General features: G+C 38.1%; 3 protein-coding genes across 33 annotated transcripts in view; 1 reads left to right on the top strand and 2 right to left on the bottom strand.

The window, feature by feature from the left end:
- dlg2 (discs, large homolog 2 (Drosophila)) overlaps nt 1–6264 on the bottom strand; it is a 243802-nt gene extending 237538 nt beyond the window's left edge. For all 28 annotated transcript variants that reach the window (XR_006927309.1, XM_046861013.1, XM_046861036.1 and 25 more), the window contains exons 1-3: nt 6155–6264; nt 4940–5873; nt 1975–2106 (exon numbers count right to left, since the gene is read on the bottom strand). Coding sequence is in view for 27 of the 28 variants with exons in the window: in XM_046861013.1 (XP_046716969.1) it covers nt 1975–2106; nt 4940–4958 (151 nt within the window). In the remaining variant the exon portion in view is untranslated. The remainder of the gene's footprint in view (nt 1–1974; nt 2107–4939; nt 5874–6154) is intronic.
- A 127-nt stretch (nt 6265–6391) lies between these two features.
- tmem126a (transmembrane protein 126A) lies at nt 6392–9033 on the top strand. The gene is made up of 5 exons (XM_046861044.1): nt 6392–6517; nt 6737–6845; nt 7657–7850; nt 7927–8041; nt 8694–9033. The coding sequence occupies exons 2-5, from the start codon at nt 6748–6750 to the stop codon at nt 8890–8892; spliced, it is 606 nt and encodes a 201-aa protein (XP_046717000.1). The 5' UTR covers nt 6392–6517; nt 6737–6747; the 3' UTR covers nt 8893–9033.
- Nucleotides 9034–11321: 2288 nt separating this feature from the next.
- On the bottom strand, nt 11322–13953 carry crebzf (CREB/ATF bZIP transcription factor). 4 transcript variants are annotated; one of them, XM_046861039.1, is made up of 4 exons: nt 13775–13953; nt 12403–13215; nt 12152–12225; nt 11322–11731 (listed from the first exon to the last, which is right to left on the bottom strand). In XM_046861039.1, exons 2-3 carry the CDS (start codon nt 13167–13169, stop codon nt 12189–12191), a joined length of 804 nt encoding a protein of 267 aa, XP_046716995.1. In that variant the 5' UTR covers nt 13170–13215; nt 13775–13953; the 3' UTR covers nt 11322–11731; nt 12152–12188. The 4 variants fall into 4 exon arrangements, 3 of the variants coding, with proteins under 3 accessions (XP_046716995.1, XP_046716996.1, XP_046716997.1); XR_006927310.1 differs by having other exon boundaries at nt 12152–13215; nt 13775–13952; XM_046861041.1 differs by lacking the exons at nt 11322–11731; nt 12152–12225 and having other exon boundaries at nt 12376–12563; nt 12664–13215; nt 13775–13952.
- Nucleotides 13954–15102: the final 1149 nt, after the last annotated feature.

Below are 15102 nucleotides of genomic sequence, written 5' to 3' on the forward strand. Positions count from 1 at the left end.
ATATATATATATATATATATATATATATATATATATATATATATATATATATATATATATATATATATGTGTGTGTGTATATTAAGTTCCAAGTACATCTCTTGCACCCACGCATATCCTGTACAACCACAATCTGTAGTTTAAAAAAGGTCAGTTATTGTATTAAAATAAGGTATGTGTGGTATGCACAGAAAGGCACTTCTCTTGTCTGTGAAAGTCGATCATAATTACTTTAGACATTCTCCACCAACATTATTTAATAAAACATATACCCGGAAATCTTATCCTACAAAAAGAAATACACTAAGAAGATTTTTTTTTAACTACATACAGTGCCCAACTATGCTGTAGTATGTTTTCTGAGACAAATGCATATTACTTGCATATTAATTGTTTATATGCAATAAACTAGGTAAAAGGCAAAAACGCTCAAGTATTGGGCAGTGAATGACTGAAAAGTTCGGAGAACAGATGAGTCCAAGTTTGACATTTCATGCCCAGTCACTGCACCTAAATCCCTTTAAACTGCACTAGGATGAACTGAATCACAAGGTCAGAAAGAAATCTCCAACACCTTTGAAGAATGCTTTTAGCAAGTTTTACCAGAAGTATGGCGAAGTATTTTAGCTGAATATTTTGGATAAATGAACTGTCTGTATACCAAAAGTGTATAAAGCTGTTATTCATATTGGGAAGGATTTTTTACTGAAAATAAAGTTGAAAAGTTTAATGATGTTTTTGTAATAAAATCTGAGCATTTATATATATTATATAAATAAATGCTCCAATCTTCTTCTTTTTTCAGATGCTCCCGTTAGAGATTGCCATAGCAGATCATCCGTCTCCATACTACTCTGTCCTCTACACCTGCCTCTTTCAAACAATCCTCAGCATTCTCCTACCGATATACCCCATGTCCCTCCTCTGCACATGTCCAACCCATCTCAATCGTGCCTCCCTCACTTTGTCTCTAAAACGCCCTGCATGTGCTGTTCCTCTAATAAACTCGTTTCTATTCCTGTCTATCGCCGTCACTCACGACGAAAATCTGAACACCTTCAGCTCTGCTACCTCCAGCTCCACCTCCTGTCTTTCACTCAATGCCACTGTCTCTAAACCATACAATACAACATAGCTATATATATATACACACAGTATATATGTGTGTGTGTGTGTGTGTGTGTGTGTGTGTGTGTGTGTGTGTGTGTGTGTGTCGATTAATTATTGTTACAAAGAAGGAACATAAGTAAACTATAGCATCCTAAATGTCAGGCTGGATCCAATACTGTGCATATCCTTAGCATTCACATTTAGATTTACTTTAGCCAAGCCAGTTTAACCCAGCCTGTGCAAATAATTCAATTAAATTTAATCAATCACGATTTACCTGATATCACAAAAAACTACTACAGGATTTTAATATTTCGATCATTTTCGCTCATGGTTTACCCTCTGATGAAAGCGACATTTTTATTATGATTTCTCACAAATGAACTTAACTCCAAACGACCTTGAAAGAAGAAAAACCTACAACAACAACAACAGAATAATGTAAATATGATAACTGATACGTGTATAATTTCTGACAGGCTATGAACAAATTTTTAAGATTTTTAACACATAACCCCAGTGTAAAAGAAAGATTAAGAGGGACATGTGAAAAAAGACAAGAGTCCCTGCAATACATCTTCTGCCACCTCAGCAAGCCTAAAAATAACTGTATTTTCAGAGGCCCAAATCTGCAGAAAGAATGAACGAGCTGTGCCTGGAGCAAACATGACATCAGCAATTATAAACACGTTTAAGAGACTGCTCAGCGAGGTTATTCGTTACGGGAAACGACATGCAGAAACTGCACACGGAAATCGATGTGAGAAACTTTGACATAATACAGCAAATTTTACATTAAGCCCCTTCACAACATGTAGAGTTTTACAGTCTGAATGAAGGTGAATACACAGTCTGAATACTCACCTATAAGTGCCTGAAAGAGGCTGCTTCTGAAGATGCCCATCACTCGCAGAATAGCAGCTTTTAGCTGCTGCTCCTCTGGTTTCTTTAGTTTGGAACAGTAATCCTCCAGCAGCCCTATTGCTCGGGCCGTGTCTGACAAAACAGACACCAAAAAAAAAAACACATTCATTTCACTCTGGAGATCTCTGAGATCTGGAGTGATAATTGTTAGGATACATGACAGGCTACATGACAAGCATGATTACTTAACATTTTTATACCATGGGACTGTAGAATTCATGTATTCGTTTAGTCAGAGGTTTCACTGGTCACTTGTATTTAATCTACATAATGTAAAACTTATAGCATTTATGTATATATGTATATAATATATAAACATAATGTATATTATATATACACACACATTATGACTGGTAAGTGAACAACACTGATTATCTTTTCATAATGGCACCTGTTAGTGGGTGAGATAAAAGCAGGAAGAATTAGCTAACATAAGGATTTTAGTGAGTTTGACGAGGGACAAATTGTGATGTCTAGACGACTGGGTCAGAGCGTGTCCAAAACTACAGCTCTTGTGGGCTGTTCCCGGTCTGCAGGGGTCAGCATCTATCAAAGGGGTCCAAGGAAGGAACAGTGGTTAACCGGCAACAGGGTCATGGGTGGCCGAGGCTCATAGATACACGTGGAAAGTGAAGGCTGGGCTGTTTGGTCTGAATCAACAGAAGAGCCCCTGTAGCTCAAATTGTTGAAGAACTTAATGCTGTTAATGCTCGATGGGTCAAAACTCTTTCGGCGGCGAAAAGGGGATCAACACAATATTAGGCAGGTGGTCATAATGTTATGCCTGACCCGTGTATTTGTTTAGTTAAGACTTTTGTAAATAGGTTTCTCTTAGGTAAAGCATCAGATCTGGAGGATCATGGTTATAGTGTTTTGGTGAACTGGGATGTTTGGATGCTGTCGTCCCCCTAATCTTACGCATTCACTCAAGTTTGTTGATGGTGGTGTGGCGGGCTGTCTTATATTTGAGAGATCCCTCAGTGCTACCTTCTGGCTCTTTCTTTTAGTTGTGCTGTCATAGCTAATCTTGTCTTACTTGCACCCTGATCATACTGCACAGTGTCCTTAACTATTAGATAACAATAAAGACACCTAATAATGCATTTTTTTTTCCCTCTCTCTTTTCAAATCTGCTTGATCCACCCTGACACTCTACCTCTGGGTGGAGTTCTTTTTCATTGGAGACCACTTGTTGCAGAAGAGGAGCTTACTGTGGAGGGTTAAACTCTAGAACCACGAGGATGAATTTTTAAGGTAATACATACTAACAATCTGCCACAATGGCTACAGTTGCCATGAACATTTAACATTTAAGTGTCCATCAGTGAAGAGCTGATAACCTTAACAATGGTAGAACTATAATAAATGGACATTCGGGGACGGGTCTCCTTTGAAGTCTGGTTCCTCTCAAGGTTTCTTCCTCATACCGTTGCATGGAAATTGTGCATTTCCATTGTCGCCACTGGCTCGCTAATTAGAGATAAGCTTATAAGGAATAAAAATATATCGACTTATTTATGAATGTCAAAGTTATATTTGTTATATGTTTAATTCTGTATAGCCGCTTTGGGACAATGTCCATAGTCCAATGTCCGAAGGCAGGTTTAAGAGAAAGAGAGAGAGAGAGAGAGAGAGAGAGAGAGAGAGACAGAAAGAGACAGAAAGAGACAGAAAGAGATAGACGGAGACAGAGGCAAAACTGACTGAGCCAACCCAACACACTTGAGTTAAACTTAAACGTGAACAAAGCATGGCAATACAGAAAGCCTGATGAAAGCCTGATGAAAGCTTTCTAAAAGCTTTTGCATCAGGCTTCATCGCAACACCCTCATCGGTGATCATTTTCCTACAACAGCATGCCTCCCAGTGTTAGATCCAGTGCTTAATTCTTTAAATGTGTGTTTTTGTTTGCTCTTCTTAGATGTATTTCTGAGCAGCTCATTAGGACCCAGTCATATGGTACTTATTTAACTGTATTAGCATCCTTACTTCTTTAAATCTCACAGAAAAACCTATGACCTGCAGGCTTAGACTTAGATGCCTTTGTAATTTACTTACTGTAATTTAGAGTTACTAAAAGATTATTAAACGGAAAGGGTTTGTGTCAAGCGCTAAAATCGTGGACTTTGTCATGCCTTAATTGTATAAAAGCATCTGACAAAGGATTTCAAATGGAAATAAGAAAAATGAAAAAAAATGTATAGTTGAATACATTCATAGTTAAATCTACATTGTCGGAGATAAACTGTGAAACCTGTAGATTTATTTATTGTTACATGTTTTTTTTTTTGTTTTGTTTTTTTAAGTATAATTTGCATCCTTTCTGAATTTTTCCAAATGTAGAAATGTGTATCCTTTTAAAACTGAAAATATGAGTTTTGTAGAACTTGTGTTCAGTACTAAAGTCAGACAGCACTGGGTTCGCTATAAAGCCAGGAATCTCCGAGTAAAAAGTTATTTGAGGTTTTAGCAGAAGTCATTATTACCCTGAAAATCTAATTCCCTTTCACTTGCTCACTGGATGGCACTTATGGCTTCTAATGTCTTTTAGTCTGGAGGAGAAAGCTTTGTAAAAACTTTACTTCCCCTTTGGCATAGGCTATTAAACAGTCGTGATATATGAGACATGAAGCTTATGACACTTGCAGTCCATTCTGAAGTCTATTTATAGTCTCATGAACTGCATAGTCCATGTACACTATAGTCTATAATTACACTTTGATATCCGTTGCTGCGAAATGGACACATTATTCAATCAAGTTTAATAATCCGACTGATTGGAAATAAAGAAATCTTACTATGCCGACTATAACGCTGCTCACGCTGGAAGGCTTTTTACGTTAAACTGCTAAGACCGAGACGTTTTCCAGTTCAATGCGATCCTGGTTTGTTTTATTTTCCTTACCTCTTTTTCTTAAAGGCATGCTTTCTTCGTTATATCCTGGTGAGACTGCCACACAGACGCTTCCCCTTCATTGGTTTGATGGCTTTGGAAATCTTGGGCCAATTGGAAAGCCTTAAAGTACTGAGTTATTGGCCAGTTTCGCAGCTGCAGTCGCGCAACCACGTTCGATGGCATTTAGCTCAGCTTGCACGTTTGAAATCCAATAGACCGAGACACCCGTCGTCACAACATCACGTAAAGGAGAACTTAAGCCCCGTCAGCACAAAGTGACTCCATGTGTGTCCGCCTCGATGGTGATGAATTTGTAGACCGACACACAGGAGCGTCCAAGGAAAGATTCAGAGTGAAGCATTTTAAAGAGAGCAGTCCATCTTGTGCCAAAGTCCGAGTGCATCGAAGTGACTCTGGTGCAGGAGCTTCATTCTCGTGCATGCATAAGGCGTTTCCTTTCCTTTGAGCCGTGAGTGTCCAGAAGCCTCCTGGGTCCCAAGTTGATAAGAGAAGATTTAAAGTGGAATCCAATCACAGCTCGAGGAGATATTAAAGGCGCAGAGGTGCTGCTCAGTGTTGGGTGATGGACAGGGTTCACGCTGTACTCTGACGTAGAGAACATCAGAAGAACATCAGTGCGGTCCCTTAGAACTTTGTAAAGTCGTAAACACGGACACTCTTATTCTGTAAACTCTTTTCGATGGCTTGTTCCAGATCAGATTGGGTTACTTTAGGCCAAGTTCGAGCAACTTGGCATCCTGAGGTGAACACCAGAACTGTCATTGGTTATGGCTTACTGTTTTAAAAAAAAATAAAAGAAAGAAAGAAAAAGATCCAGGACATTTTTTTTTTTTTTGCAGAAGAGAAGTATCATTGACAGAGTGGACTTTTCCTTGCAGCCTCTGCAGATACTGCCCAGGCAGAGGATGGTGATGTCAACCACCTAAAGTGACACAACGCAAGAGAGAACACACACATTATAGCGCGTTTGCAAATATACAACATCTGGGTGCATGCATGGAGGGATGGAGAGATGGATGGATGGAGAGAGGATTTTTGAAGCATCCTGCTAGTCAGCGAGCAAACAGCAGCATGTCGGTGCGACGCCTGTCGGGAGACACCTGCAAGTTTAAAGCTAGCACATTCAAAATACATACCATGCAACTACAAAATCTTAACAACAACCCACAGAACGCATAGTCATGTCATGAGAATTTACTTTACATTCTTTTCTCTCTCTTTTTTGTCCCGTCTTTTCTTTGGCGTCCTCTCTGCCTGTTCGGGATTCTAGACTCTGTACGACGAGTGCAGCGATTTCAGCAGCCAGCAGAAGCAAGCAGCAGCATCACCGATTTTGCCTTAGCAACCGGGGCGGGGTCACTACGCACCATGAGTAATTGACAGCCCCAACAACCAATAGAATTTCCCGATTTAATTCACATGCGTAAAATTTCACCAATCGCGAGAATTCCTGCCTGTCGGTTCAGGGTAGCACGTGGGTTAGTAATGGCGGCGCCCTGTTCAGCTTGAAGAGGCGTAATGGGAGAAGAAACATGTTAGCATTGGAAAGAATTAACATACTGTAAGGTACGTGGTTATTGATTGAATTTATACCCTGATACAATCTGCGTTGTAAGAATTCAAGCTTTTTTTTTTGGAGTAATATGTCAAGTCAGAATATGTCACGTGAATAAACGTCCTTTCTAGTGAATGTCACGGTTGGTTATTTATTACCTGTTGACAGATGAGCGTCTCTGCGTCCAGCTATAAAGGATAATGTCTTCTCGATCATTTTGTTTTCTGTAGAAACAGGAACCATGTCTCTCAAAGACATCCGTGAAGGACAGCCAATGTCCAGAGCCATGATCATGGAAATGCTGGCCAAGAGATTTGAAAGGCTGCCAGACTTTGATAGGTGAGAAGCCTGAACTAGACCTGTACTTTTTCTGTTTTAAATGTATTTAACTTTCAGCACACAATGTAAGGGGTATAAAAAAGTTTATTAAAAAAGTTACATGTGAAAGTCCTACCTGAGTGAATCCAACTCAATACCATCATTATGACACCACGGCTATAGAAATGATCAGTATTATAGATAAACGCAGTTTAACAATCACTGCATCACAGACGGGTATCTCATGCAGTGAGAATGAATACATTACTTAAGCTAAAAACCCAATGAACACAATTAAGCAGCCACAGCTGCATCACCCACATCATCTCTAGCAGCAAATCAATATTGATCTCAGAAAATGACCCTGGCATTTCCGTGCATTTTTTTCTGTGCAACATGGTTTACCTGGGGATTTGAAATGAAGGCAAATTGTGTGCCCAAATACTACAGTAAAAAATAAAAATGTATATGGTTTATGAAAAAGCCAACAACTGTTTTGAACTCTTTAGGCTGACCTTTCCTTAAGATATCTAGCTTTTCTGTCTTGAAAGTATATCTGCAATCAAATCAATTTCTTCTATTGTGTCAGTCATTGCAATTGGAAAAAAAAACAGCTATTAAGTCCATACATATATTAGAACATGCAAGTTTTGCTACAGATGTGGAGTGCAAGCTCTGACTAGACCATCCAATCAAAGGATGTAAGAATGCTGACGTTTATGGATGCCTACTAGGTGGAGTGGTAATCTACAAAAAGAAGTCCCAGCACTCTTCTCTTGTATTGTTGCCCCTGTGAGTTTTTACCTAATCGGAGTCTGCCGTCTTCCACCAGGAAGCTGTTCGCTTATGGACCGGTGTACTTGGGTGGTAATGCTGGACTGGCAGGTCTAATTGCAAACAGTTTGTACAGGAGAGTGCTGAACGTAACCCAAGGAGTGTTTACTTCCGGCCTTCCCATGGCCGTACTTCCCTTTCTTACAACTGTGGCGTTATATAATGCAACTGTTAGCAACCCTTTATTAGCAGGTAAGAGCTTTATGTAAGATGTAAGTAAGAATTTATATGTTTACAGATAAATTCTAATTATTTGTTTTTTGTCCAGGTGACCTCGACTGCCCAACTTGTGCCCTGCTGAGGGGTGGTTTAGTAGGTGTAATTGGTGGTGGAATATACCCCATTTTACTGGCACTGCCAGTCAATGCTGGGCTTGCAGCAAGGTGCGCTTTAATTTATTTATTTTATTAACAATTCAGTAAGCGTCATCACTTTCAGAAATGCTTATACCAAACTGTACATTTACTTGTGATTTATGAAGCACAGTAGTATGGCTTTCAGAACTGTACCTTTCTTTTAAATTCCACTGATGGACTCTTTTCTTGATTTTGAGGATTTAAAACAATTTTATATACATATACTGTGTGTGTGTGTGTGTGTGTGTGTGTGTGTATATATATATATATATATATATATATATATATATATATATATATATACATACATATTACATACATACACACACACACACTAATTAGATATCTGAGCACGATTAGGGTGTTGAATGATTTCATTTTGATTTGTACATTGCAGACATTTAAGTAGGAAGATGTATTGGGCCCACCAAACAATTTCACCCATGAGTTTAGTTACTGTGGTGATCCTGAACATGTTCTTCCTATGGCTGGATAGACCAACTCTCAGTTCCCAAGAACATTTCTGTTAATAAACTGGCCGAACTAAATTGTTCAGCGATGTCCTGGTACCCCACATTTTGCCCAGTACTTTCAGGATTATTTAGCATTGTTAATGAATATGGATTTGATCACTGTGTGGACCTAATTCATATTAAATATACCCTCATTTGCCTTGCAGGTACAGCAGTGCTCCAATGCCAGAGAAGGGGAACATGATCCGCTTCTGGACGACCCTCAGCAAGCCTATTGTAAGAAAAATGTATGCTGTGCTGTTACTCCAGACCCTGTTTGGTACATATTTAGGTTCCAAACACTTTGAGATCTACCAAAAGATGCTTAAATTACCAGAACCAGATTCTGAGGACTTACATGACTAAGCAGACATTTTGAAAGAAAATGCACAATGTTTGTGCATGACTCTCAAATTCCAGGTGTACACTGTGTCTTGAAAACAGACCTTAATCTAATTTCTTTTTTGCTTTTGATACATCATTAAAGCCTAATGCACTAGGTTGAAATGTTTTTTGTTGTTTTTATAATGTCCAAGGTAATATACAAGCCTACACTAACCACAAGAACAGCTGAGCATTGGGAACGATGGCTTATAAAGGGAACTTCAGAATTACATTTATATGGGGGGTTGGTAAATCTATATAGTCTTCTCTCTTTATTCACAACACGTGCTAAAGTGCCTCATGTTTATGAAATTGTATAAAAGCCCAAATAAAAAAAAAATGATTATAATTCTGTTCCTAAGTTTCTTAAATGCCCTAATTTAGTTCTTGTTTTTTCTCCTATAAACAATTCACCTGAAATTTTAAAACCATTAACATATTTCAAAGAAATGACAGTTTAATAATAGTGTTTAAACATTACCAGCACCCTATACTACAATTTTGCAGGTAACTTTCACTGAAGGCTCAAACCATCATTAAACTTAATATTTCAACATTCATCTTTTTTAAACAGACAACACTCTAAAGTATTAGTATTCAGAGACATGTGAAGGTGCAGTTTCGCCTTGCACATGATAATTCCATATTTTAATTTACTGAATAAAAAAAGTAAACATGTTTGAAAACCATGTACAGACCACTCAAAATATTGATGCATACTCATATTAGTGTGTCATTGAAATAGCTGTTATTCTAAAGAATATTGTGCATGTTTTAAATGAACACACCCAAAAAAAAAACTTTAAATGAAGTTATTGCATTGGTATGTGGATTAGGAAGCAAGTCATTTTTAAACCAATTTATTCACCTCCACACAGGCCTTGTGTTTAAAAAAAAAAAAAAAAACTACCACCTCTCACCACCTGCACAGAATTCAACTTCACATTAAACACTAAATGGGGAGAACAGAAGGAACCACTGCCACAAAGTGAAATGAAGGTCTTGCGTGCAAATAGTGCTTTTACATACTATGGTTATGATTAATCTGACAGCCGACTTCATTTCCATTGCTTTGTTTTTTGTTTTCTTTAACTTAAGCAGATGACTTACAATCTGGCCATGGCAATCTGGTTTGTTTATTGCAATTAAACTGCAATAAAGAGCTTTGAATTAACCAGAGGTACCCAACCTTTTTCCTAGAAACAGCCAAAAATTCAACTTTATTGAGGTTGTGTCGAAAGTAAAATGTAGCATCAAGGTAAATGTTCTCGTTACCATACTTTAAGAATCCTGATTAATGAATGTTCTGTATCACATTGTATTATTTCAAAACAGCAACTACATGTTCTGCTTTAGAATGCCAGTGCTCTCTGGGCCCTCAGGCAACACTGCATTAAAAACAGGGATAATTTTCTAAGGGAAAATCACTACAATGGCTTAAACACCTCCAGATATTACTGTCTGTGAACACAGTTCATGTGTCTTTCACAAATGCAGGTTACAGCTACAACATGCACATAAAGCTTCTTTAAAAATGTCACTTTCTTCTCTGGGCTTCATTCAACATGGACTGAGTCTATTCTTGTCAAACTTTTCTTTTAATTCTTTTTGGAAACTATGGATGCCACATTCTCTGTATTAAAGAGAAGGAACATCCAGATTTTTAGTCAATTTTAAACGCATAATGCATCTATTACCACAGCATGGCAACATAGTAGAAGAGTCTGTGTGATCAACTGGCCTGCCTTAAGTCAGACATTTCACCAATTTAAAACATTTTTATGAAACGGAAAAAAAACAAAACAACAAAGACCACCCAGGACTGGTGAACAGCTAGAATCCTGTACAAGTCATGAATGGGACAAAATTCCTCCCCCAAAACTTCAGCAACTGGTCTCCAGTTCCCAGACATAAACAAACCGAAGAGTGGATGCTATAAAGTGGTAAACATGAGTTTCTTTTGAGACCTATAGCAGCCATCAAATTTTAAATGACTTATACGTGCAAATTGCCCGAGTTTAACTAGAGGATGTATGTTCTGTTCTCTTGTGAATAAAATATGGGTTTATGAGATTTTTACATCACATTTTACAGTGTCCTAATTTTTAGAATTTGGCTTGTAATTGTTTTTGTTCTGATGCACAGATTAGGGTTATTTTGTTTAACAAATTGCTGCATCACAGCAAAATACAATCATACTCCAAACAGATGGAGTGAAAGCACCTTCACATATCTGGGCATAAAGCTTTGTCACAGAAAAGGCTTGTCCCTTAAATTTCCAGATTACCACTCTTTATCCACTTAGAAAAGAAGGAGGATAATACTTGAGGAGAATGAAGAAACTGCTGTTTAAAAAGAGAAGAGGAGAATGGTTAATATAGTTCAAAATAACAAAGCAATGTACATTAAAGTGTTGACAAAAAATAGGATTTATTTGCAGATACTGATTCAAAATCCTAAACAGTCTTTGGATTTCAAATACAGTGACTTCTATACAATGCACTTAACAAAATACAATCACACTTTGCCAAAAAAAGTAATCCATGTCATCTGTTTGTGAGGGTGAGGATGAAGCTGAAGCGCTTCTTTAACACATACACTGTTTGCTGCAATAGTTTGCTAGTAGGCTCAAAAGGCCAGGAGCTTTAACTCCTCGCTGATACTAGAACAATGCATTTTTTATATGAAAGAAAATGCAACACGATGGAGTACCAGTAAAAGCGTTAACTTACACTGATTCTTGTACTACCTTTTATAATTTACCAGGCCATGTTGCAAGCTGCTGGTCCCGTTTCTTCAGCTTTCCCCCACAGCAAATCCACTTTAGCATAAAGAAAAATAAGGGGCTCCATGAAAAATGTTCTTCAGCAAAGCAGTGACATTTCAAAAAGGGTTTTGTTTGAGCAAAAAAAAAAAGGATTTGCTCTAATTGTCCAAGTACCAATTCAGCCACACCAATTACCACTTATTGTCAGAATACCAAGACACCCTTTGTGAAACATCACCCATTTACATGATTTAAAACAAATGTACAATGAGTACTAATTAGCCCTTCTATAGTGTTCACAAGCTAGCTGCTGCATGAGTCATTAGCATGCTCCAAAGTGTTGAATTAAATTCAGATAGTTTCAATTACAAGCTTATTTACAAGGTCATTTTTTGTGTATACTGTGCCATGAACTTTGCAGCACATCTCAGGAGAAACTGTTTTCTGTGCAGTCTTCAACATCTTGATCCTTACCATAGGTTCCGGTTGTCATGGATGCTCTGAGATCCAGTCACCCCACATGGCAGACCAAGCACCTAGGAAGAAAACTGTCAACAAGTTTAGCAGTAACTTGTATTTAAACCAGTTTCTATATACATGCCATGTGTCTATTTGTACAGTTAATTTGTCATTTGACAACTACTGCTGTGACGTCCAACACGCTGCTCATTACATTAGTTCAGTCTCAGGAAAAAACGCTGAAACGGCAAAATACTTGACCCTACATTTTATGTGATGCGCTCGCGCTCTCTGCGCACTTAGTGCAGAACTCCACAGAGACATGGTCTTTATCCACATGCAGACAGACACCACCTGCTGCATCCTTGTCCTCCACCTTCACTTTCTTCCTAGGCATGGCGTAATCGTGGTCACTCTCGTTGTTCTCCTGGAAAAGTGAGGTAGAGAATTTCATGCCGCTCACACCGCTCAATCTAGACAAAAGCTGCGCCAACATGCTCTCATTGGCCAACACAGCTCTCAAGTACCTAGTCTCATTTTCAAGTTCTTCCACTCTTTTGCTCAGGCTGCCGTTCTCCTGCTTGAGGATCCGGTTCTCCGACGTCAGCGTGCCAACGCGCTGCTCTAAGCCATTCAAATATTCTTTCTTCCTTAGCCGATTCAATCTTGCCGCAAGTGCGTTTTTATTGATGTTGCGCCCAGACAGGTCTTGTAGGTTCTGCCTCCGAGTTGAAACCCTGCTGCGGGATACGCTCACGTCAGATTCCCGATCCAGCTTGTCTTTCGGACTTGAACCGAGGTCTTCCGTGCCGATGTCTTGAAAAGGAGAGAGCACATCGTCTTCTAAAGCCCAGTTGAAGTCGGAGTTTAGGAGCTCATCTAGGCCCCAGTCGTTCGAATCACTTTCTGGAGACAGGTGCTCGGTCGGGCTTTCAGAATCGATCTTAAAGGCACGGTCACATTCCTCAGAAGAACCCGAGCACATGGTGTCCCCGCCTTTACTGGCAAGTCTTCCTCTTTTCCGGGTGACCATTAGGGAATTCTTATTGGGCCGATGAAATCCTTTGTATAATTATAGTCTGAAAGACAAAAAGAATAATAGCGTTAGAATATTACTGTTGTAGATTATATACGTGCACATTTCTATACTAAAAAGCATGTGGATTTTAAAATGCATTGTTCCAAGACAACTAGCTACAAGTTGCAAACGGTTTAGCTATTCATGAGGACTGCCATATTTACAAGCTTCATGCGGCCAAAAACTACAAATAACACGTAAAATGTCGTAAATGTGTAAATCTTCAGACAAATATTTGCATGCACCAGTGTCTTATCACTGAATTCTATGGCTTACAGCTAACTGTCTCTCGCCACAAACAGAGAAAAGCTAACCGCCTTTGTCTTCGCACTAAATAACTTAACCGTAACATTCTTAGTTAATTCGGGTTGTTGTTTTTTTTATTACCACAAAAAAAATCCAAAATTACAATTAAGACATAATCCGTCCGCTTTGTTGAACAGGCTAATTCCTTACGCTAGTTTAGTTCCTGTAGGCCGCATGCGGACGCCATTACTGTGGCGTGATGCAGCATTTTTAACCGCAAACTACGCAAATCGACTCGAAAATGATGTACTCACCTTAGAAGCTTTGTCACGCACTGTTCAATTCGTATTATTTAACGCAACAAAAAAAATCTCAGAAAAATATAAATAAAAAAAAACCCTCCTTCACAACTCCTGCAGTGACGACGCTCCCAACGCGACAGACCAACAACGTCCTGCGTGCGCTCGGGCCTAAAATGGCGCGACCGGAAATCTCGCGAGAAGGAAGCAAAAGCAATTTGGACGCAAGTTCCTCTCACCGCCCTTATCTGAGCCCTACTCGTGTGTTAAAATCGTTCACATGACCGAACTATAAAAATCTATACACCGTTTTTTTATTTTAATTTTTTTTACAAGCGTATTGTGTTTGTTTATGCATATGGTCAAGCATTAATTATATTTGTCATTAGGGCTCTGAAGCAGGCAACATTAAATATGGACATACTTATAATCTTCGTTTTATGTACAGAAATTTATTTAATTTATTAATAATGATAAATTGATATTAATAATGATCTATTAGAATTTTAACGAATTTTTAACGGGGATGACATTTTTATGCTTAACCGTTAGATGTCGCTGTTTCTTCCTATATAACAGGCACCTTCGGCCAGTATTTTTATGTTGTATTATGTATCATCTGCAGTAGGGTGAGTTTGAGATATTAGTTGTAACCACACAAAGCCAAATCTAATTGCAATAAAGTCTTGTATAAAAAAAATAAAAAAATAAAAACATTTGTTTGTTGCACAGTGCTTTATTTGTCTGGATGTGCAACCCGAGTCAAGTTTTTTACTTTTAGCTGATTAAATTAAGCTGCCTTTAGACATTTACAATTTTCTTTCTAGAAAAATAGATTACCTCAACTGAGTAAACACTAACACGATTTACATAACTTCATCTAAGTCTGCACCTCAACCATGAGTGTCATGTCCTCCTACTACAAGTATCATACCTCCATCTCTTTTTCAAACAATTTCTCCTTTTTTTATAATGTAATTTACTATCTGCAATATTTACATTTATTGTAATATACTTATTAATTCTATTGTTCCAGTGTATGCCCTCTTTTGTAATTAATGTATGAATGTTTGCTAGAATATGTATGGTTCTCTTTGTAATATGTAATATGTAATATATATACGCTTCCTAGAGAAATAAAGATTCCAAATCCACTCAACACATCTAAATAATTAAAGAATTAAATGACTATGTTTTATTAGGCATGTTCGTATAGGGAGATTGTGATTTTTTTTTATAGTGCACATATTTTGAGACTAGGTATGGAAGATGTTATTGCTTAGTTTAAACACTGGCCAACTCTCTGTTGAATTTCCTGACCAGGGTCCTGACAAAGATCACCA

This window comes from Silurus meridionalis, chromosome 11 (assembly GCF_014805685.1).
Source record: "Silurus meridionalis isolate SWU-2019-XX chromosome 11, ASM1480568v1, whole genome shotgun sequence".
In the NCBI taxonomy this organism is placed as follows: domain Eukaryota; kingdom Metazoa; phylum Chordata; class Actinopteri; order Siluriformes; family Siluridae; genus Silurus; species Silurus meridionalis.